We start from the raw sequence: 24528 nt of genomic DNA on the forward strand, positions 1-24528 counted from the left end.
GTTTACGTTGTGCTCAGTGAGGCAGGAGTCCACTGCAATGAATAATGCATTAAATTACAAATATTTTATTTAATTTCTTATTTCAAACTGAGTTTTCCCCTTTTCAGATCTTCACTGCAAGAGAGAGTAGCTCGAGGAGGGGGCAATGGGGAGATGGGACCTGCTTCAAGTAAGCAGCTGAAGAAAATTATATACCAATAGATATGGAATGTAAATTTCAAACTTCAACAAGGTACAAGGTACAAAGTATTTATGCAATATAGGCCTACAAAACGGTACAGTTCCTTTCACAAGTATTTTCACAGAATTCTGCACGGCAATGTTGTAGAAAAAGTAGAATTTATGCAACACCAAAATACATTGTTCCAGGATATAAACTTGCATTTCCTTTCCAAAGAGCTGGAAGAGAGTGTATTCTGCATTGTCAACATGATTGGGCAAGGAAAGATGCAAACATGCCTCGTTTTGGAGAATAGCACTGAGTATGGCTTGTGCTACACAGCTTTCAGAAGCTGCTTCTGGAATGGAAACAAAAGCTTTTACCTCTATGATTTCTGCAGACAGACTTGAAGTTGTTTTCTGCCTCCAGCTTTATAGGCCAATGAGAGGAGTGTTGTTAAAATTACACACATGATCCAAAAAATTAAAGAAACTGATTATGGAAATATACACTGCAAGCCCGCAACACAACATTTGGTTTTGAGGAACAATGCACATTTGGGTGTGCATGGGAATGGGAGAGGAGAAAAATAAAGCCTTACACTTCATAAATCAATCCTGTTGCTGTTTTCCTCTTCATCAGCTGCACAACAGAACAGCAAACAAACAAAAAGCAATAACCCAAAAACAAATTGAAAACTTAATAGTCTAGACTTAAAAGCATGCTTGATCATACACTGATGGAAACAAAATTACATTTAGTATATAATTTAAATAGTCTTGATTTCCAGAAAATTCAGTGCTTGAAGTAGTACAATCATTGCAAATGTATAATACGAACTGGGGTTGGGGCAAGCCCAGTTTAAGATGCCAGTTTGATAAGCAACTTCCAGCATTATAATCAACTCCCATTGTTATAATGAAATATTCCTTAAGATTGTAAAGATTTACATGAGATTTCTTTTCGTAATAATAGTGAGTACAAGAATTTTAACCATCTTATTTAAGTTTCTTTCCTATGCTTGGATCAAAATAGACAAACTATGACTAAAAATATAGATTTTCTTTTTAAGCTACAGAACCCCAGCAGCCATTTTCTGCTTCTTCCGCCACCCCCCTTTCCCCAAAAAGTCAAGCAAGGTCTACAAAAATAGCAATAAACTTTTAAAAAATAGCATTTCTCAGCAAGTTTAAGTTACATTCAGATGTTATATTAACTATTTATAAGAAGTGGGGCTCTAACAAGATACTGAAAAGAGACTTGTGCTTCAAGTCTTCATCTGGGAGCAGCTGCATATGCTGGTTGGATTTGGGCCAGCATCAGTATCTAGTTTGGTATTCATGGTGCCACCTGTTGAAGTCATTGTAGAAAAGTACAATGCTCCCAGAAGCCATTCCTGTCATTATACACCTATGAAAAGAAGAAAAAGATGGAATGTCACTGGTAGCCTTTGAATATATAATATGTCATTATGATTAAGCTTAAATGTCTAGATTCTCTCCAGCAGGGCTTCTTGAACTTTTTCCACTTGCAACCCCATTCCGCCTGAGAAACTTTTATGTGACCCTGTGTATATAGGTATAGAAAATAGGTACACAAATCAAATATTTACTGATAACAAATAAGCATTTCCAAGGCTTGTTAAACAGGATGATTTCCCTCTGCATGCTACATGTTTGTGTAAATGTCTAAAACAGCCAGTAGATGGCATCCAAAAACCTTTTACCATTGAAAAAAAAATTTGGGACCTCAACATTAAGCTAAGCCAACCGACCCCATTTGAGGTCAGGATCCCCAGTTTAAGAAGCATTACCCTACATTATAATTGCCTTCACAAATCTTGCAACCTTACTTTAACCTTCCCAGCAGGTTTTTTTTTCCAAATAAATAACTGGATCATAATCAGGTAAGAGAAACACTGTAGGGCTGGAATCTTGCTAGTGACATAGGTGCACATAACTGTGTCTTAAATGTGTGTATGTTTGTATTTCACTCTGTTAGAACTTAATATGATTAGAACTTACACCTTTAGAAAAGATTATTTCTGGTTGGAAACCTCTTCCCCACACATGATAAAAAACTTTAAAAACAACCAAATTAAGACTAGCACCAAAATCTTTTAAAAAATCCAGGATGCAGAGTAAGACCATATAAGAACATGTTCATTGCCCCCAGTGGCGCAATGGGTTGAACCCTTGTTAAACTCTTGTGCCAGCAGGACTGCAGACTGAAAGGTTGGTGGTCTGAATCCGGGGAGAGGGTTGAGCTCCCATCTGTCAGCTCCAGCTTCCATTGCAGGAACATGAGAGAAGCCTCCCACAGGATGGTAAAACATCTGGGCGTCCCCTGGGCAACGTCCTTGCAGACAGCCAATTCTCTCACACCAGAAGCGACTTGCAGTTTCTCAAGTTGCTCCTGACACACAAAAAATCTTCATTGCCCACCCATCGTCAAGCAAAACAGGACCCAATCTGGCTTTCTTAAGAAAGGAGTTTCCTAACTGGGACACTGCCACAGAAAAGCCTCTGTTCCTTCAATCTTTCTTCCTCATGAGGCACATAGAATCATAGAGTTGGAAGAGACCTCATGGGCCATCCAGTCCAGCTCCCATAGTAGGGCCTTTAAAGAATAGGCAGTACAGCATATAGCAGTCTATATTTAAGTCTCACCTTTGGTCATGTGAAAGAGCCATAGATCGGATGCCAGCATCACAACCAGGATAGGCAAAAAGCTGCTTGAGGTCACAAACTTGCCACACCATGATGACCCCATTGTCTCCTCCTGTAAGCAGGTACTGTCCATCCCGGCTCAGCTGAATTGCCTAGTAGAAGGAATATTGTACATTAAAACAATAGCTTCCACTACACAGTAATTTCATTTGAACAAGAATGGATTATTTTGACTCAAACGCTGGACAGATGGGTAAACACAGGCTTAAAAGTTGCTTTTGAGTGTAAAAATTAACTAGGTGACATATATTTGCGTGGGGAAAATACTTGGCAAGCCAATTGATGATGATTACAGAAGTGGTTTACTGATGAGCCATATTGAAAGGCAGGAACAGTTGTCAAAAAATCCACTCATTTCCTTCTCCGCTCTCTCTCTTAGAATGCATCTATACTATGGAATTAATGCAGTTTGACACCACTAACTGCCATGGTTCAAGGCTATGACATTGCATTGCATGATGAATCCCTAGTTTTGAAAGAAGTAGTTCTTGCTACAAGGAGAAAAGAAGGTTATATATTATTTTTTTAACTACATGCCGTAGTACGATTCTCGGAAATAGGACTGATATACTTACTTGAACAAACAAATCCCTAGAGACTATAAACAACCTCAGAATATTAGAATTAAAGTATTGTAGTGAAGTGGGAGATCTTCTATTACTAGGACAGGATAAGGAACTGCTTTCTGAGATGTTTTTGTATATTTGGGTATAAGATATTTACACTGAGAAAGCAGGCCAAGATCTACAGGTGGATCTCTGGGGTAATTTAAGTAGTATCACCAAAGACCTCTGACTCCCAGCTGTTTAATCAAGGCAGTACTAAAATATGCATAAATGATGTCAGCTTGAAAATAAAAGTGGAATGTTTGTGCATTCAGTTCCATTCTAGTTCTTAAAAAAAATCAGAGTACTAACAAAAAAATCCATTTAAATGATAACAAATATGATTTTTAAAAATAATAATAATATGGGTCCAGATTCAGGAAAGTGCAACTAGTGCCTCATACCCAATGCGTTATTTTTCTCCCATATTAATTTATACCTCATTTAGCACATTTTTAGAGTATTCAAAACTTGTCCTCTCTTCCTTTTCTTTACTTAGAACATGAATTAAATGAATTTCTACTTCTAAACTACTTGATCAAAAAGCTATAATCCAAAGTGTTTTTAATCTCTGTAAAAGGAAAGCTGTTAATACTCTTTTTGTAGAAAAGTGGGGTTCTGAAATGTTTATATTTTTATGTATGAAAGGGCCTGTCAAATATGTACCCTTGTTAAGGGCATCCCGTTTGCTTTAAACCATAGCAGCAAATATCAGATTAAACATGTTTTAAACTGGTATGTTTTAATTTTATTTAAATTTGTTTGATCGTTTACTCTTCAAACTTTTGTGTCATGGCTTTTTAATGGAAAGGGGGGAAAGGGGAATAGATAATTATTACTACTAGTAGTATTATTATCATCTTCATCATCACCATTATTCCCATATAAGAACAACTGCTTAGTAAGTGAACTCATCCGTTTTCGGCACATTATTCATTAACAGATAATAATGCAGACAGGAGAAGGATGATGGAACTTCAGCAAATCGTTTAAAAGAAAATGCTGGACTCTTGATCTCTAACAAACCAAATACAATTACTCAAAAGATTATTCATTATGAGAAAAATCAATATCCATTTTATACTCATTTCACAAATGGCAATCTCCTAAGGGTATTTTTGAAATTGCAGTGAAGACCGTGACAAATAATTATTTGCTACAGTTATAAAATTCATCTGATGAAAATCCATTAACCTTATGGTTATGGTTCACTTGAGTGTTATACTGGAGGCTCTTTATCAGAGAAATGCTATATTAAAAGGCAAATTAAAGCCATTAATCTTTAACTCTTCTGGTACTAGAGAATTCTGTGTGCTTCTGTGCTCTTGGTTAAATAAAAGGTGAGATATGGAATTTAGTTACTAATGGATTATGATTATACTGAATCACTAGGATGTGCATGAAGGAAAACATGGTCGGGTATATGCATGGATGCCTATATATATATATATATATATATATATATATATATATATATATATATATATATATACACATACACACACACACACACACACACACACACACACACTCAATCAAGATTTTAATATAATGTGTCCTTCAAGATATAGCAAATAAAGGCTGTTCCAGAAAAAATATGAATCAATTTTATATTCTAATGTTGCCTCACTATGAAACTTCCTAAGAAGTAATCTAAGGATAACTGACCATTATTTTGATATATAGCTGAGATGCACAAACAGTCCTCCAAAGAATACTATTAAAGAAATGTTCGTGTTCCTTTATTTCTGACTTAACGTTCCCTTGAAGCGTCTCAAAACTCGGATTCTTAAGATACCATTATTCTTAAAAACCAGACCTGTCAGCTTGACAACATTGGTATAAAGCAGCAAGAGCCTGTTAGATACTTGACTTTTCAAAACAGACCCAGGAAAGAAAAATAAATTAGTTCCTTTGGGTGGAACAGCATGCTGGCCTTGTTTAGGATAGAATAACTTTAGTCCTCCGGACTGCCTGCCTACTTAGATTTAAGTTACTCATTAAGATATCTAAACATTGCAAGGCTGATCTGCTATGATATCCTGTTAGCCTATGTTCCGCTGAGCAATACAGTATTTAAAACAAAAACAGGTGGAAAGCGTTGATTAGACCTTGAGTATATCCAGACAACCTAAAAGTTCTCCTGGTAGCATTTTTGGGGTACTTGTGTACAAGACAGTAAATTAGAAGATTAAACTGTCTGAATAGAACAACTAAAAAGCTTCAACTTTGTCAACATCCTGCAAGTCCAGTCCATAGTTATACAGGAAAGTAGAGCAAAGAATTTGGACAAGGAATTATATTTCTACTTCATCCATATACTCCCCTCCCTCTCTGGCCGCCATGAACAACAAACTATGAAACTCTAGGGCTAGAGGGCCTGCGGGCAAAGACATTTTGAACACTCTTGTTTTAATCATCCTGTTGCCACTTCCCTTACAGCATGATAAAGTACAGAAGCTCTAGGGAAAAGGCTGTGGATTGTTTAAGGCTAAAATTCCTCTGGGACTGCTGGGTAAAAATAATAGCATGGTTTGTGTGTATTGCTGGCCGAGAGAGAAGAATTTCCATTGCATAAAGCAACATTGCCCAAGCCTTGGGAATGACAAACACTAAAGAAATTGTTTTAGCCAGCAAGGGATTGCGAGATATTTTAGAGATTTACTGGCCTAGCTGACAACATAATCACAACCAAAGCGATACATTATCAGAGCTGCAACTGCAGGAAAAGTGAAGTGAAATCACTAAGTACTATGGGAGTTATGGTAAAAAGACTGTAAACAATTCAATGTGAACTATGGAAGGTATGAACATTATGAAGAGAATTTACATTATTTTAATACAGCTGGAACATGTGGAAAAAGTTACAGGCATGGCTAAGATTACTTTCCTATATACCTTTCTCTGCAAATAATTAGAACATGATCCTTCTGTACACAAGGGCATAGCACCTGCATGTACAGCATGCCTATAACACTCATTAAAATGCTGTTCCTTCTGGGCACAGGAGGGTCTACACATGCAAGTATCCGGTACAATACAGAATGCAAGATTAATCTAGGGGGAGGCATCCATTGACTGCCCTGCCCTGCCCTGGGTAATGCCAAGGTGGGGCTCTTTGTGGACCCATGAGGATTTTTCAGTATGCATTCATCATCATCAACATCATTTATGGATATATGACTATCAAATGTACATAGCACTTTGAAGTAATATAACCAAAAACAATGGACCCTGCCAAAGGTGTACTATCTAAAATACTTGTATCTAAACATATATGCAGAAGGAAGGAGGAATAAAAAACCCCGCAAAACAAATCATTCAGATAAAATGCAAATAATAATAATAATAATAATAATGATAATGATAATGATAATGATAATGATGATGATGATGATGATGATGCACACAAAGCAAACTAAAATACTAAAACACCATGAGGGAAGAAGCAGCCTGCAAATGTTCCAGGAGGCAAAAAGATTGTAGAGCAGCAAGTGAGAAAAGACAAGCCAAGGAAGAGGAAAGTCTTAGTTTGGTGACAAACCTAGAAATTGCCAGAATGCAGGCCTTGAGGAGGTCAGTAAAAAGAAATATGGGCTGGGAGTTACACTGAGTAGGACTTTGAACATTAAAACAAGAAGCATACACTGACTCTTTGAAGAAATGTTGATGATGACATGATAATGAACTTATTTTAACTCCATATTTATGTATCCTAATATATGCCTAGAAATCATCATCATCATCATTTAATTACTTATTAATCGCACTCAATCCACGATGCTCTAGGCGATTTACAAGATAAAATTGTAAAGGATAAAAATACATATATAAAAATATTAATAAAATTAACATAGATTAAAAGCTCTAGTAAAGAGCCAGGTCTTGAGTGCGAGGGTAAAAGGCCCTAACTCACGCATGGCTCTCATATAGGGCGGCAAGGCATTCCATAAGGCAGGGGCAGAAATAGAAAAAGCTCTGCGCCTGGTCCTTTCCAAGTGCACTTCTCTAGGACCCGGTACATAAAGTAAGTCTCGTTGGGATGGTCGTTGCGACCTCCGATGATGAGAGAAGGAGAGACAGTCCCTAAGGTACGATGAGCCCTGGCCGTAAAGAGTTTTAAAGGTCAGAACTAGCATCTTATATAGACCACGGTAATCGGTTGGAAGCCAATGCAGATGCTGCAGCACTGGTGTTATGTGGCATTTCATGGGTGTTCTTGTGAGTAGCCTGGCTGCCGCATTCTGAACAATACGGAGCTTTCGGGTCATGGACATCGGAAGGCCAACATACAGGGCGTTGCAATAGTCCAGCCTAGACGTGACCGTGGCATGGATGACTGTTGCCAGCGCCTCATCAGATAGATAGGGTGCCAGTTGCCTAGAAATGCCTGGAAATCATCTTTATTGAATGTATGTATAATGAGAAGGCTAAATAACAAATTACTGGAATATACAATAAGGTAGAATGTTATAAATTGTAGAGGCTGAAGTCTAGCATAGGTTGAAATCCTATTGCTAATCCTGGCTAGAGTAGATAAATTGAATCAACTGAATTTTACTTGTGTGTCACCTTTAATCAGTCGATTCTATTTTGAGCTAAACAACATGATTCAAACCACTATTTAATATCTTCATTACAGCTTACTTTTATTGAAATATTGAACATTAAAATGTTTCATATTTAAAATATAAAAATAATAAATATTGTATAGATTGTATAGTTTTACATACTCACCCGTATATTATCATCGGTTTCCATAGTGGCTTGCAATTTTCCATTCACACTGAATACACAAAAATGACCATTGTCATAGTATATGACACAGTGTCCCTCTCTTGATGCCTGGATGAGTTTTGCTTTCAGACAATTTTCAGGAGGTTCTAACGTCCTCAGCAGATCTCCATTCATAGAATGTATGAGACATGGTCCTTCTGATGAGAGGGGAAAAGCAAAGTCATCAGATTTTTGACATTTGAACCCTGAGTTGTCTTCAGAGCTGTAGTCTAACACTCAAATCACTACACACTGTTAGGAAAAGATCTGATGGAGATCAGGTCAGGAAATAATACTCAAAAGTTATATTTTTGTAACTAAGTAGGTGATATAGAATACTAGAAAAATAGATTTCTTTTCATTAGTGTAATTGTAACAGCTAAATAGTACCTAGTCCTCCTAGCTACTCCTAAACAGAGCTTAAACCAAGGTTCACTTTGCTAATTTTTTTCATCCCATCATTTCTTCCAAGAACTCAAAGAAGCACACACCCATGCTGCAGGGAAGCCAGATGTAAATGGAAAGTAGTGACAATCAAGAACTTACTAGTATAGATTTTACTAGATAAGGAAATAAGAAAACCAGATTCAAATCAAAACTTTTGGTGCCATACATGTTGAGTGTAGCACCGATGGTTCAAAGCTCTTATAACCAGTTAACTCCCTGAAATTTTATTTTACCTTCAGTTTTGCTGTAACATCCAAGCTCCTGAGCCATAAAAGCAAATCATGTTTATATGAGATATCCATCTTGCTTGTAAAGGCAAGATTCGGCATATTTATTTTTATCGGACTATGCTTTAGACAAGGATGGTTGGTTTTAAAAATTATACAAAACACAAGGGCACAGATTGCAGAAAGATGAAGGAAAGAAATATCAATAAAGAATGAATTTTTTGACTCCACAAAGAATTACTTTCTTTTTATCTTTATCAGCAGTCTATTGTGCAACATCAAGAATTGATCCTCAAATAGTAGAGGATCAACAGTTGGCAGTCCCTAGAATAAATCCCATGTCTTTAATGATGCCACTAACCTACCATTTTCCTAACTATATTGAAAATAAAGGTGTCAATGGACAATATCCATAACACACAATATCTATGAGCTTCCAACATTCTAAAGTTGAGACCGCCAGCAAAATGTGTTCTCATCAAACGTCTACAGGAACAAATTAATGTTCTAAATAAAATTTATTTTATGTCCATACCTGGGAAAATAATTAAACATACCCCCTGAAGTGCATACATTTTAAGATATTAGTAGGGCTCTCCTGAATTATTCTGTTTTTGGAAGTATAAATATTAGTCTAAGGAGAAGGGGAATTAATGTAATTTTTATATTTAAACATAGAATAAAAGAAGGCATTTCTCAAGAGCATTTACACCAAGCGTAATAGGTCACCTGGGGAAAAGTGTAGGAATGTATAATGGCTACAAATGAAATTTCATAGTTTAAATATGTTCTCAATACAAAATAGATATGAGAGGAGATGAAAACATGATGGAAACTGATGAAAATCCTATCTGGAGAAGAGGGAAAGTAAATCAGGCTAAGGTCTATCTAGTCCAGCATTGTTTCCTCAATGGTCAACACCAATCAGATGCCTATCAAAACCCACAATTAGGGCAGGAGCACAAGAGCACCTCCCTAAAGCATGGATAGCTTCTTCAAAAGAGGGTGTAAAAGTCACACTGAAATGGAATAATATTGCATTTCTGCTATTTTAAGTATTTTTTTTTCAGTATAGGGGTTTTTTTTTTAAAAAAAACTTACATGTTTATTTTCCTTTTCAAAAACTTCAGATTTAGGGAAGATTTCAAAGAGTTTCATACCTTTAGAACCACTTATTGCTAGCCCAAGTTCAGCACAAATTGCTATACAGGTAATCTCATAATCATGTCCAGTCAAGATGGCGCGAGGTGTGGCAGAATCACCTGTAGGGACCAGGATGAGCGGGCAGAAAAATAAGAAAAAACATTCTTCAGTCATATTTGTTGTAATATATATTCAGCTTATATAGTGCTGCAGAACAACAGGTTACAACACAACAACTAGTGAATTTACAGCATTTAAAATACCATGACTCCTTGATATATCTGCTTAGGTTTGGTTCAAGGTTTGGTTTGGTTACCAAAATTTGTGGATATCCGTGTCCCTTTATATGCAATGGTGTAATAAAATGGTGTCCCTTATATAGATTAGATTAAACATATTTTCTAGCCATGCATAGTTGAATCTATGGACACACATGCACAATGGAGGACCTTCTCACAGTGACACCAAAGGCACACCCAAGTGGCCAGCTTCTAGTCAAAGGAAATCTAGTATAATGCCAAGTTGGTGTTTTAAATACATTAAAACCATATCCTCAATTCGATTCTGACTTGATAGTAAATAACTCCCCCATTTTATTTATTCACAGTTTATTTTTTAAAAATAACCAGTTTCAATAAATGAAACATTACTAAAACAGGTTGGTACAGTTAACCTTCCTCATCCATGTAGACATCCACGGATTCCACCATCCAGAGTGTACACACACACACACACACACACACACATACACACACAAAATGTTCAAAAAGACAACCTTGCTGTTGGCAATCTTATATAAGACACACCTCTTTACTATGCCATTGCCATTTTATATAATGGGACTTGAGCATCTATGAATTTTGGTATCAACATGGGATCCTGGAACCAAACCCTAGCAGATACCAGGGACCAACTGTATAATAATACAATGCTACAATGTTGACATGGCAATGGCATGTTTACAAGTGTATATATACTGTTTCTCTCACTGAAGATTCTACCTCCCTCCCGCCTCCTTACAAACATAGTCATGCAGAACACAAGTCCTTTGAAAAGTCAGACGGAATCCTTTGATAAAAATGGTAAGCATTTAGGGGTCCTTCGTGCTTTTGATTTTTTCCTAATAATGGGACTCAGAAGCTGACTGCAGAACAGAAGAGATTTCTTACTCCTTCATAGGATTGTCATGGTTTTCAGTAAAGCAAAGGGATTTTTTTACTTTGCTCCTGGTTTAAGGGGCACCACTTCAAACTTTCTAAACTGTTTCAGGGGAACCGGCTTCTATATCTTCTTTGAAATCCTGGGGAAGCAACTTCAAAGAAAAGCAAGGCTTTGTCCCTTAAGCAGGTTTATGGATACTGATCCAAGCTTTAAGGAAGGCCTAAAAAGAACACTGCACACAACCTTATGGAGGACCCTTGAAGGAAGATGAACAAGTCAAATGAAATTAAAGGTAATTCATCCTGCACTAATATCTAAAAGACAACCTTTCACAGATATACTTTGTGCAGTACTATATTCAATGCAAACACTAGCTTAAGTGATACTTCAGACTTGAACTTGATATTTAACAAAAGTGGAAGTATTAAAACATACAAACTTAACAATTTTCAGTACAGAACAAGTAAAACCATTCTGCAAAATTCTTTTTCTTGCTCTAACAGTTTGCATAAGCTATAACCCTTAGAGGATGAAAGCATATTTTAAAGCCTGGATTTCAGATTTCAAGAAGTAAAAGAATGTTGCATGATTTATGCATGGAAGTTGTAATATTTTACTTAGCACAAATGTAAATATCTTAGAAACAGCTTTTAAAAACACGTTCTTCTGATTCCAAAAAATTCGTAAGTCTGTTCTTTGTCTCATGGTGAACAAACGTACTTGCCCTCCTTCACTCTACCAAGTTTTGAGGTCCTTTAAAAGTTTATCTTTATTAAAATGTCTGTTTATCTGAAAAATATGTTAGGTAAGAGACTGCTAAAACTATGGTTTTTGTTCCTGTGTTATAAATATCATTTCTTAATTTTTCTATCATAATATGAAAAATGTTTATTAAACTGCAAAAGCATTGTTTTTGTGCAACATTCTGCAGCACATATTATAGTTTTTCAATGAATATCTCATCGAGTCTCAACCAATTCAACATAGTTTGTGGCAGCCACAAAAACGAAGTTCTGGAATATAACAACTATGTTCAAAGTAAGTTCTGCACAATTAAACAGGAATAATGCTTTCAAACCAGGAACAGAATTTATTTCAAATTTTGTTACATAGCATAATTGAACAGCACAGCCAAGTTACTGCTCTGCTACACACAGCCATACATTACAAAATGAATTACACAATTAAATATGATTTATTTGTTTACTATATCTATAATGACCAGGAATATAATAATATCTTGAAGTGGAGGTTAAACAAAAGAAACATGCATACTGATAATCCTGTAATGAAAACATTGTGGATATCTACCTAGCATGGAATTTTGCCGACTGTTGTAAGCCACCCTGAATCCCTACGGGTGAGAAGGGCGGGGTAAAAGTGATGCAAATAAATAAATAAATAAATAAATAGCATAGGAGACATATTAAACACTAGATATCAGTTCAGCCGTCCCCCATCCTGGCACACTAACCATATGTCAAATAATATTTATTCTTATATTTATTTATTTTATTCAATTTGTATGCCATACAAACTATCAGTGGGACCCATAGTTTAAGAGTAGAAAGCATATAAAAGTTTAAAAAAGACACACACACACCCTAGAAGATTACCTGAAAGCAATTGCTAATCAAAAGCCTGCTTGGCCAAAAAGATCTTTGTTTCCTAGCATATCTAAATATAATGATACCTATAAAATACCACAGTTACACCTCTATGCAGTTACTGGATGAGCATTTTAAAAAAAAAGACTGCATTTAAAAACAACTGAATTAATCTTTTTTTTTAAGAAAGAGAAATATGAATTCAAAAAGAAAAACAGTTCTTAGTCCACAAACATATAGCAGTACTTCAACACCTAGAAATATAAAAGTACTGTGCAATGCTTCTAGATTTTCATATCAGTTATTTCTTTTCAGCGGATGCTTTCAAAGTTCTATATCAGAACCAAAATTATTAGTTTAAACAAATGAGGAATTTTCTAATCGCAACACAAAGTAATAATTAAACTATATTTTTTCTCATTTTAGTCAGGGCTTTTATGTATTTGTAGCCAATAAGAATCTAAATCTGAAATTCTAACACCATTAACATACAATCAGGAAACACATCTTGTGGAGGACCACAGTTTCTTAGATACCACTCAGTGGGCCACCCTTGATCAATGCGCAGGGGATAGCCCTGACGGGGACAGTGCATCACCACATTCACACTTATGTAATCATGCAAATGCTCCATCCCCAATTGTAGACCAGGAGCAACAGGAACATCCTTGGGAGAGTAATGGGCTCTCGGATGTATCTCAATGGATTGTCATTGATGAATGCACTGGGGATGTTGAGGAGGAGGACAACACTTTACACCTACATGATTCACTTCAACAGGAACACTCTTCAGGGGACATACACACTGTCTTGCACAAAAGGGACCCTGTCAATCCTCAAAGGAAACAGGTCTTGGTAGTAGGTGACTCCCTCCTTAGAGGAACGGAAGCCATCATTTCCAGACCGGATGGGATGGCTCGAGAAACATGCTGCCTCCTGGGGGCAAAAATACACCATATCACTCAGAGGCTCAGCAGGTTCCTAAAGCCCCATCACCCTCCCCACCTTATGTTGATTCATGTAGGTACCAATGACACCACTAGGCATACTTTTCAAAAGATCACAAATGATTTTCGAGCTCTGGGAACAAAGCTAAAACTGTATAATGTACATGTGATCTTTTCATCCCTCCTCCCCGTTGTAGGACACGGCTCTACAAGGGCCGGAAAAATAGTACAGGTCAATAACTGGCTCAGAAAATGGTGCCAAGAGGAGCATTTTGGCTTCCTTGACCATGGTCTACTCTTCCAGGAGGATGGCCTATTGGCAAGTGATGGGGTGCATCTCACGCAAGCAGGAAAACATCTTTTTGCACACAGACTCACAAACCTCATCAGGCGCACTTTAAACTAGATCCACTGGGGGAGGGGAACAACAGCCTGGCGAACACTATATTACCCACAACCACAGGGAACCGCCAAAAGGCTAAACGGAGGGCTGCACAAACACAGCAAGGACCAAGTACGGAGAGCACAATAATCCCAAATAAACAGCTCAAGGGGAGGTCACAGGGGCTTACATGTCTTTACACCAACGCTCAGAGCATGGGAAATAAGCAAGACGAACTCCAACTCTTAGCACAGCACCACACATACGATGTCATAGGCATCACTGAAACCTGGTGGGATGACTCCCATCACTGGAATGTAGCCATTGAGGGCTATAACCTCTTTCACAGAAATAGAACAAAAGGGAGAGGAGGGGGAGTAGCTTTATATGTCAAAAACAGTTACGTTGCAGAAGAAATGCAAGACTGTAATCCGGGAAAGCAGCTTGAAAGCATCTGGATAAGAATCAAGGGAACCGGGACTCAAAAAGATCTTGTCGTGGGTGTCTACTACAGACCTCCGAGTCAGGATGAAGGACTTGATGAAGCCTTCTGTCAACAGCTGACCAAACAGGCACAAAGAAGAGATATAGTAGTCATGGGCGATTTCAATTATTCCGATATCTGCTGGAAAACAAACTCAGCCAAGAGTACAAAGTCCAACAAATTTCTCACTTGCCTTGCAGACAATTTTATGGTCCAGAAGGTAGAAGAGGCAACAAGAGGATCAGCAACTCTTGATCTAATCTTAACAAATGTGGAAGACCTGATCAATACAGTTGAAGTGGTTGGATCCTTAGGGGCAAGTGACCATGTGCTCCTGGAGTTTGCAATACAAAGGAATGCTGAAACTAAGACAAGTCAAACACGCATTCTGGACTTTAAGAGAGCTGACTTCCAAAAAATGAAGGAATTACTGAGCGGCATTCCATGGACGCCAATATTAAAAAACAAGGGAGTTAAGGATGGATGGGAGTTTTTCAAAAGTGAAATACTCAAGGCGCAAATGCAAACAGTGCCAACAAAGAAGAAAAATAAGACAAGTGCAAAGAAGCCAGAATGGATGTCCAAAGAACTTCTAACTGAGCTAAAGCTAAAAAATGACATGCACAAGAAGTGGAAAAGGGGAGAAATCACCAAAGAAGAATTCAAACGTATAGCCAACACCTGTAGGGAAAAGGTTCGCAAGGCTAAAGCGCAAAATGAGCTCAGGCTTGCCAGGGACATAAAAAACAACAAAAAAGGCTTTTTTGCTTACGTTGGTAGAAAAAGGAAGAAAAAGGAGGCGATAGGGCCTCTGCAAGGAGAAGATGGGGTGATGGCGACAGGGGACAGGGAAAAGGCAGAACTGCTCAATGCCTTCTTTGCCTCGGTCTTATCACAAAAAGAAAGCCATCTTCAACCTCAGCAACATGGAATGGACGAAGGATTGGGGGAAATCCAACCCCAAATAGGGAAACAAGCTGTCCAGGAACACCTGGCCTCTCTAAACGAATTCAAGTCCCCAGGGCCAGATCAGCTACATCCAAGAGTATTGAAGGAATTAGCGGAAGTTATTTCAGAACCACTAGCAATTATCTTCGAGAGTTCTTGGAGAACGGGAGAAGTCCCAGCAGATTGGAGGAGGGCGAATGTGGCCCCTATCTTCAAGAAGGGAAAAAAGAACGACCCAAACAATTACCGTCCGGTCAGCCTCACATCGATACCAGGCAAGATTCTGGAAAAGATCATCAAGGAAGTGGTCTGCGAACACTTAGAAACAAATGCGGTCATTGCTAATAGTCAACACGGATTTACCAAAAACAAGTCATGCCAGACTAATCTGATCTCTTTTTTCGATAGAGTTACGAGTTGGGTTGATACAGGGAATGCTGTGGATGTAGCCTACCTGGATTTCAGTAAGGCCTTCGACAAAGTCCTCCACGACCTTCTGGCAAATAAACTAGTAAAATGTGGGCTAGACAAAACTACGGTTAGGTGGATCTGCAATTGGCTAAGCGAACGAACCCAAAGGGTGCTCACCAATGCGTCATCTTCATCATGGAAAGAAGTGACAAGTGGAGTGCCGCAGGGCTCCGTCCTGGCCCCGGTTCTGTTCAACATCTTCATTAACGACTTAGACGAAGGGTTAGAAGGCACGATCATCAAGTTTGCAGACGACACAAAACTGGGAGGGATAGCTAATACTCCAGAAGACAGGAGCAGAATTCAAAACGATCTTGACTGACTAGAGAGATGGGCCGAAACTAACAAAATGAAGTTCAACAGGGACAAATGCAAGATACTTCACTTAGGTAGAAAAAATGAAATGCAATTGCTATTGATGGCCTGCATCAATAGGGGTATAGCATCTAGTCATGCTCCCCCTCTATTCTGCCTTGGTCAGACCACACCTGGAATACTGCGTCCAATTCTGGGCACCACAGTTGAAGGGAGATGTTGACAAGCTGGAAAGCGTCCAGAGGAGGGTGACTAAAATGATTAAGGGTCTGGAGAACAAGCCCTATGAGGAGTGGCTTAAAGAGCTTGGCATGTTTAGCCTGCAGAAGAGAAGGCTGAGAGGAGACATGATAGCCATGTACAAATACGTGAAGGGAAGTCATAGGGAGGAGGGAGCAAGCTTGTTTTCTGCTGCCCTGCAGACTAGGACACGGAACAATGGCTTCAAACTACAGGAAAGGAGATTCCACCTGAACATCAGGAAGAACTTCCTCACTGTGAAGGCTGTTCGACAGTGGAACTCTCTCCCCCGGGCTGTGGTGGAGGCTCCTTCCTTGGAGGCTTTTAAGCAGAGGCTGGATGGCCATCTGTCGGGGGTGCTCTGAATGCGATTTCCTGCTTCTTGGCAGGGGGTTGGACTGGATGGCCCATGAGGTCTCTTCCAACTCTACTATTCTATGATTCTATGATTCTAAAGTAACACAAAACCTGCATCTTTATAGCCACAATATGGACCAAGTCTATTCACTTAAATTACAGTCAGCTAACATCCATATTTACATTAAGTGGAACATGCATCATATTTCATTTCACATTATACAGGGCAATATTCTGAGTTCCTTGATGTCTTTACCATTTGACATGCTAATTTAAGAAAAATTAACAAAAAATGTAATCTGAACTTTAGGGTATTTTACCCATTGTTTTTCCATCCCAATAATAATGTGCGAAAGGACAAAGTAAATAAAGGTTATATATTAAAATACATTACTCCCATGCTGCACATATGGCATGCATTATACTCTTTATTCGTTTACCATCTGAATATTATTCTTTTTACAGCATCTACGACTGGCTACAAGGAGTAAATAGAGCCTCGTTCTGCCTGGAACATGAAGGTCTGCATTACATCACAGAGAACTAAGCCATCCTTGCCCTTCTGGAGAATTTCATGGACATCATTTCAGACACACCTGAACTTGAAACCTGCCAGCATTGAAAAGGCAGTCTGCATCTAATAGAAAACACAACTACTATGCTGGCACCACATTGGGCAAAACATCATTATAAGTATTTGTGACTAGGGAAGTGAGGTTGAGATAGGGATACAGTAAGGACTTTCCCACCAGGCTGTTATTCATCCAAGGGATTCCTCAAGGTGCATGCATATATTACAGGTTATTCTTTTAAAATGCATGACGACCAATATGAAAATGCATTTGCAAGATCTGCTCCTCTCATAGAAACCACAGACCAGACAGACACAATTTAGTGGAGAAAAAAAATCACAGCTTAATTTGGTTATAGCTGCGAATAGGGCCTGGATCAAGGCACTGACCAATCCATCCATAGACTGATGAACCTACAGATACTAAGGGATGGCATGAAAAGGTCCAGCTGGGTGGAACCCAACATAGTATCTCAGCCACCAAGGAGTGAAGGAATTGTATCTACCCCCAGCTGGGCAAGACCAGCTCCACGCCACTCAACCCAAGTCCCCAAAGGGGAGCCCCATCAAACCCTTATCAAATCCAACACCTGGTACACACTGGTCATCCAATGCCAAATTCATGATCCATGCCAATTGCCCTCACAAAGTTGTGACAAATTTCAAAATATGTACATCCCAATTATATAAGGAGGGATGGTGGGGTGAAACTCAGAAAGAACTGCCTCCAGCCTGGCCAATCACCTAAATGTATACTACTTCACCTTACTAGGGTCTGCACATCTGGGTCATTTCAGTTAAAAGGGGGGGGGGGGGGCTACCAGCCAATGAACTCATGGCTTATTCAAATTAATTGGCTGGTGCCTCTCAACAATGGGGCAAGTCTCCCCAGGATACAGGGGACCCCAGAAAGAAGACATTGTTCTGTAACCAGTAGAGTGCCTGGCATAGCTCCACTCCTGCCTCAACATGCAACCCAACTACTTGGTAAATTGTACAAACAGTAACAAGGTTTTTTTTGTTGCAAAAACTAAGGACGGTGGAAGATTTCTATATTGCATTAAAAACACCACAAGTGTGAAAACACTGCTTTCTTTAAGAATATGTAGTAAGCAATGCAGACAAGCAAAGGCACTGCTATCCACATTCTGATGGAAAAGACCAAAAACAGGATTCAGCGCCAAGAACCCTTATCTAATGTTTCCTTCACCCCAGTGAACCTGCAGGATGTACACACCACACTGTTTGGCATCATGCCTTCCTTCTCCTAATCCATCTCCTGCTTTCTCTGTTCACTCATTTTTCAAACTACTATAAAGTAGCACACATTTATTGGACACAAGAGAAACATATTACACATTGAAATTAAGGCCAGTCTACATGTTATGACTGCTATTTGGGGACTGGTTGAACAATTCCAAGTGGCAGCTACACCATGCATCAGATTTATTTCAACTTTCTACAAATATCACACAGTCATGCCATTGCCAGTGTGCAGTTGTGCCACTGGCTTCCACTGCTACAATGCTTTGGAAACTGTATGGAACCATCCATTTGAAAGAGTAACTCCTTTCTTGCCTCATTATAATACAGAGGTATATTGGATAAAATCAGTGAAATGTGGTCCCTTGGCCTGGCTTCTAAAAGTATCATTCAAAAAGGGAATGTGGTAAAGTGGTAAAGTTTCATAAATAATTTTAAAAAGCATTTGGAAACGTTGAGCATATTGTTAGTTTCAATATCCAACATTGCCAGCTGCTTCCAACTGAGATCTCACTGGTAACATCTAGATAAAGAAATGATAGGAAATCACTGCATTTGGAAAATATGGAAAATGTTTCCTTCTCTTCTTTTTTGATTAGAAATGGCTTGAAAATACATCCAGGGAAATCTGGGGCACATGATAGCTACACAAATCCTAATATGAAAGGAAAATATTGAACAGACTTTTCTGCGTGAAAAAAGTAGTATGCCTTGGAAGCTTTTGAATATTTCTAGGATTACTGGTGATGGGGGATGGAGAGGAGGGGAGAAACAAGTAAATCCTAAACCTTTGTGCCAATTACATGACAAAGTTTCAACTGACAATCTTTTCCCATGGGTGTGCAATGTTAACTGAGTGCTTGAAATATCCTTGTTCCTAAAGCTGACTATCTTTTCCACTTGACTGTGAGAACCAACAACTTTTCAAGATGGATATACTTTATGGATTAACACTTTGAGAAAACATGAGATTCTGAAATGTAACGGGGATCAGTGAGTACTCCAGGAACAAAGACCAACTATGGCACTTCGGGTTTCAGTCAAATTATATTCTAGGATTTTGAGTCACTGCCAGTAGAGGTCGCTCTAGGATGTCTGATTTTGAACACCGTTTTCTTACAACAACACTGGAAGACTTAAAGGATGCTAGTTACAAACAGTTGTGGGAAAGAGCTAGTTTTAGATATGAATTTTAAATAACTAACTTTAAATTAAATTAAATGAGAACCCTTTGATGTTAGGGGAAGACCAGCTGTTGGTTTTAAAGTTAGCTATTGGCTAACTTACAGAATTCTAGAAATGAACATGTAAGCTGGAATCAAACTACACCATACTAATCAGAATTATTTTGGCTACCATATGAAAGCAGTGGCATATATTTTGAACTATAAATTGAAAGTGACCAGGTTTAAAGGATCTATTAATCCTAACAAACATTCAATTTATTTTGAATGTGAAGTTAGATAAGGTTCACTAATCATGGATCTGAAGGGGGAAAAATGAACAAATCACAACCCCGTAAAACAGTTCTAAAATAATTTTAATTTTTGAGACAGAAGTTTGAATGATCCTATATATTTCTGTAAAATTATCTTCCCTTTAGCCTTTACCACATCATACATTTCATGCAAAGAGGCCAACTATGCTTAAACCTTCCCCAAATGTGTAAAATGTATTTCTACAGTTTTAAAAAAATTAAATAAGACCCCAATTTTAAGTTAATAGCAAAAAAAAAATTCCCGATCACTGCATATCTAAGTTATTAAATGTTACAGGTGATTCTCACAATACACATGTGTGTGCTTTATTTTATAATTTTACTCTAAAGGGCCCAGTTAGAATACTATATCTTTTATTCACAAGTCAAAGAAGAATTTGCATTATTAGGAGGAAATAACGTTTGAGAAAGATAACAGACATTTTATTTGTCTCTTCTTGTTTTTCTGGGAGCTACTTCTATAGAAGTATTTAAACACGATCAGAAAAATCAAGGAAATGGCTCCATGTAAGCCAAAAATGCCTGAGTATATTTGTTACAGCAGCAGAGTCCCACTGAGAATTATCCTCCTCGAGGTAGCAATTCCACAGGTATCTACCTGCATTTTCATTCTGATGCTTATTTCCATACATGCACCCAGCTGCATACACTATAACTCAACGAGATACGTTACACTTCTATTTCCTTCCCTTCCTTGGAAAGAACTGATTAGAGTTTAAAGGCAAAAGAGGAAATGGTGTTTTCTATTTTCCCTTTGCTCCTCAACCTCCTTCTCCCTAAGTTATTAGAGAAGTGTCTGGATATTAGCAAGGCCCAGGATGAGGAAGGAAATGGCAGGGCATTCAAAGTTGCCTAAGAGCATTCTGGCTTAATTTTTTTTCTGGCTTTTATGCCTTTAAAATTATCCCCATGTTAAGAATAAAGTATGAAATATGCACACCATTCTAATGTTAACTTATCTAAACCATAGTAATGAAACATTAGTGGACCAATTTACTTTTATAGCCTATTCTGTATTATAAATAAATAAAGAACAATGATAACAAAAAAAATTAAAGGCTTGAAATATAAAATCATTTTTCACTTAAAAACAGCTCAATTCAAAACCAGCTAAAACTATTTTAAATCATGTCAACTCTAACACATTTGTATACAATTAATCAGAGCCTGAAGATTTTAATAAAAAACCATGTTTGCTATCAAAATAATACCAGCAGTGGCATCAATCAGATCTCTGAGGGGGATATTCCATAACTGGGGGACCAGGGCAGAAAAGTTTTTTGCCACATCCTCCCCATGTATTGCCCTTAGAATACATTGCCCTAGACACTGAGGAGGGCCCTTCCAACAGACCTCAGACATAAACATAAATGAATGATGCTCCTCGAGTATTCAGATCTCAAGCCATTTTGTGGTATTTAATATTATCTTGAATTCAGATTGGAAGCTTATGTCATTTAGTGTAATTCCTTTAAAAGTAGTATTACATGGCTTCTGTATGGTGTTCCTGTCACTCTAGCTTCCACATTATAGACTAACTGTAATTTCGGAATCATCTTTAAGGGTACTTAGAATGTCTCACCCAAAACAAAGAAAAACACATACATAATACAAGATCATTTATGGGGATTGCTTTCTAAAAATTCCTCTGTTGAGGAATAAAACCAGTGGATTTTATGGCTTACATAAAGAGACAGCTACATTTTAGGTGGGAAATTATCAGTGAAGAAAGTGGTAGGACAGTTCTGCGAGTTGGAAGATGTGAAAAATGTAGGAATCCACAGAAACTGAATCATTTGTGGGATTCACTGGTAAACTTCTCTATCCGTTGTTATTCAAATTAGGGTTTTCTGACCAATCTTTTAATTTAGATTTTGGGTTTTCTACTATACATATTAAATCGTCCGCAAATGCCCGTATTTTAATTTCTTGTTTATCAATTTTAATGCCTTTTAAGTTTGGATCCTTCCTAATTGATCTTAGGAGTACCTCTATCGCCAAAATGAAAATCAGAGGGGATAACGGGCAGCCTTGCCTGGTGCCCTTTTTTATTTCAAATTCTTCTGTTGTTTCGCCATTGATCCTTAATTTTGCTTTTTGTTGATTATAAATCGATTGTATTCCATTTATGAATTGCATTCCAAAATCTAATTCTTTTAATAACAGTTTTACAAAGTCCCAATTAAGTTTATCGAAGGCTTTCTCCGCATCCAGCGATAGAAAGCCGACCTCTTTTTGGCAGTTCTGATCATAATATTCAATGGCATCTACAATAATTCTAACATTGTCTTTTGTGCTACGATTTGGTAAGAACCCCATCTGGTCTTCTTCAATCCATGTCTGTAGAAATTCTGTTAGTCTATTCGCTAATATTTTCGTGAAAATCTTATAGTCTGTATTTAACAGGGAGATTGGACGATAGTTTCTTACATCCCTCGGGTCTTTCCCCTCTTTATGTATCATTATGATTTCAGCTTCCTTCCAAGTATCTGGTATGGTCTTATCAGTTAGGGCCAGGTTCATTATTTTTTTTTAAATGTTGAAGGACAACGTCCTGCTCAATTTTGTAGAAGCCTGCAATGAACCCATCGGGGCCTGGCGCTTTGTTTGCATCTAGATCCTTTATTGCCTTTTTAATTTCGTCGATATCTATTACCTTATTTAAATTTAACCTCTGTTCATCTGTAATCTTCTGTAGTTTTTGTTGGCATAGATATTCTACTATATCATCTTGGCTAATTTGATCCTTGTCATATAGTTCTTTATAGTATTTTTTAAATTCCTCTCTTATCTCCTTATCAGTATTTATCTCTCTATCTTTTAATTTGATTTGTAATATTTGTTGCGCTTCCCTTTTTTTTCTAATTAATCTTGATAGCCATTTTCCCGGCTTATTGGCATTTTCATATCCATACTGTTTTGTCCATTTTATCTGATTTGGTAAACTAGCGGGAGTGAGTATAAATAAAGACAAAACGGTGATCCTGACAAAGAGTATTTCTTTAAAAGATCAAGAAGAAATAAAGAGGATATCAGGCTTAGAAATAGTAAAAAAAATTAGGTACCTGGGAATTTGGATTGGAGTCAAAAATAATCAACTGTTGGAACTAAATTATAGTAAAAAATGGAAAGAAATTAAAAAAGATTTAGAAAATTGGAAGGATTTAAATCTGTCTTTATTAGGAAGAATTGCGACTGTCAAAATGAACATTTTACCTAAATTATTTATTTCGGAATATACCTATTATTAGAAATATGAAGCTAATCAATGGCTGGAATAAGGAAATAAGTAGATTTATATGGAAAAACAAAAAACACAGAATTAAATTAGCAACAATGATCACCCCAAAATCAAAAGGTGGATTCGGCCTCCCAGATTTTAAATTATACCATGAAGCCTGTACACTAGACTGGACTATGGATTGGGTAAAATTAGAAAAAATCAAAATTTTAACACTGGAAGGTTACGACCTAAGAAAAGGTTGGCACAGCTACTTATGGTGTGACCAATTTAAAACTGAAAAAAACTTCGGAAATCACTTCATTAGATCATCCCTAATCAAAACATGGATAAAATACAAAAGATATTTTTATGGGAAAACCCCACTCTGGTTTTCACCCTTAGAAGCACATCAAAGAAGACTTCTTGGTTGGAATAACTGGCCGACATATAGGGAAATCCTAAAGAAACCCCTTAGAACAGAAGAAACACCTCAAATTGAGGAATTAAAGGAACTCCAAAAAGGATATAACAACGTATCTTGGTATCAGTATTTACAGATAAAGGAGAGTTTTAAAAAAGATAAAGAAGTAGGGTTTAATATGTGTAATGGATTCTGGGACAACATACTTTTAAGGAAAAAAAAAGTCATAACACTACTATATAATAAATTATTAGATTGGGCAACAGAATCTGAAATAGTCAAAGAATCAATGCTAAAATGGTCAAGGGATGTAGGTCGACCGATCTTAATGGATGAATGGGAAACAATCTGGAATAAGAAAATTAAATACTGCCTAGCAACTGATCTCAAAGAAAATTGGCTAAAAACAATACACAGGTGGTACCTAACACCAAAAAAAATAGGGTATATGTTCCAGAATATAGACAATAGATGCTGGAGATGCAAAGAACAAGTCGGCTCATACCATCATATGTGGTGGAGCTGTAAGAATATTAAAAAATATTGGAAAGTA

The 24528-nt window shown here is 37.5% G+C and overlaps 1 protein-coding gene across 7 annotated transcripts in view; it reads right to left on the reverse strand.

Annotated features, from left to right (window-relative positions):
• Positions 1–49: 49 nt before the first annotated feature.
• lrba (LPS responsive beige-like anchor protein) overlaps positions 50–24528 on the reverse strand; it is a 424775-nt gene continuing 400296 nt past the window's right edge. For all 7 annotated transcript variants that reach the window (XM_008111987.3, XM_008111990.3, XM_008111989.3 and 4 more), the window contains 4 exons: positions 10105–10206; positions 8232–8428; positions 2830–2981; positions 50–1570 (listed from right to left, as the gene is read on the reverse strand). In XM_008111987.3, the coding sequence (XP_008110194.2) occupies positions 1480–1570; positions 2830–2981; positions 8232–8428; positions 10105–10206 (542 nt within the window). In that variant the 3' untranslated portion in view covers positions 50–1479. The remainder of the gene's footprint in view (positions 1571–2829; positions 2982–8231; positions 8429–10104; positions 10207–24528) is intronic.

This window comes from Anolis carolinensis, chromosome 5 (assembly GCF_035594765.1).
Source record: "Anolis carolinensis isolate JA03-04 chromosome 5, rAnoCar3.1.pri, whole genome shotgun sequence".
In the NCBI taxonomy this organism is placed as follows: domain Eukaryota; kingdom Metazoa; phylum Chordata; class Lepidosauria; order Squamata; family Dactyloidae; genus Anolis; species Anolis carolinensis.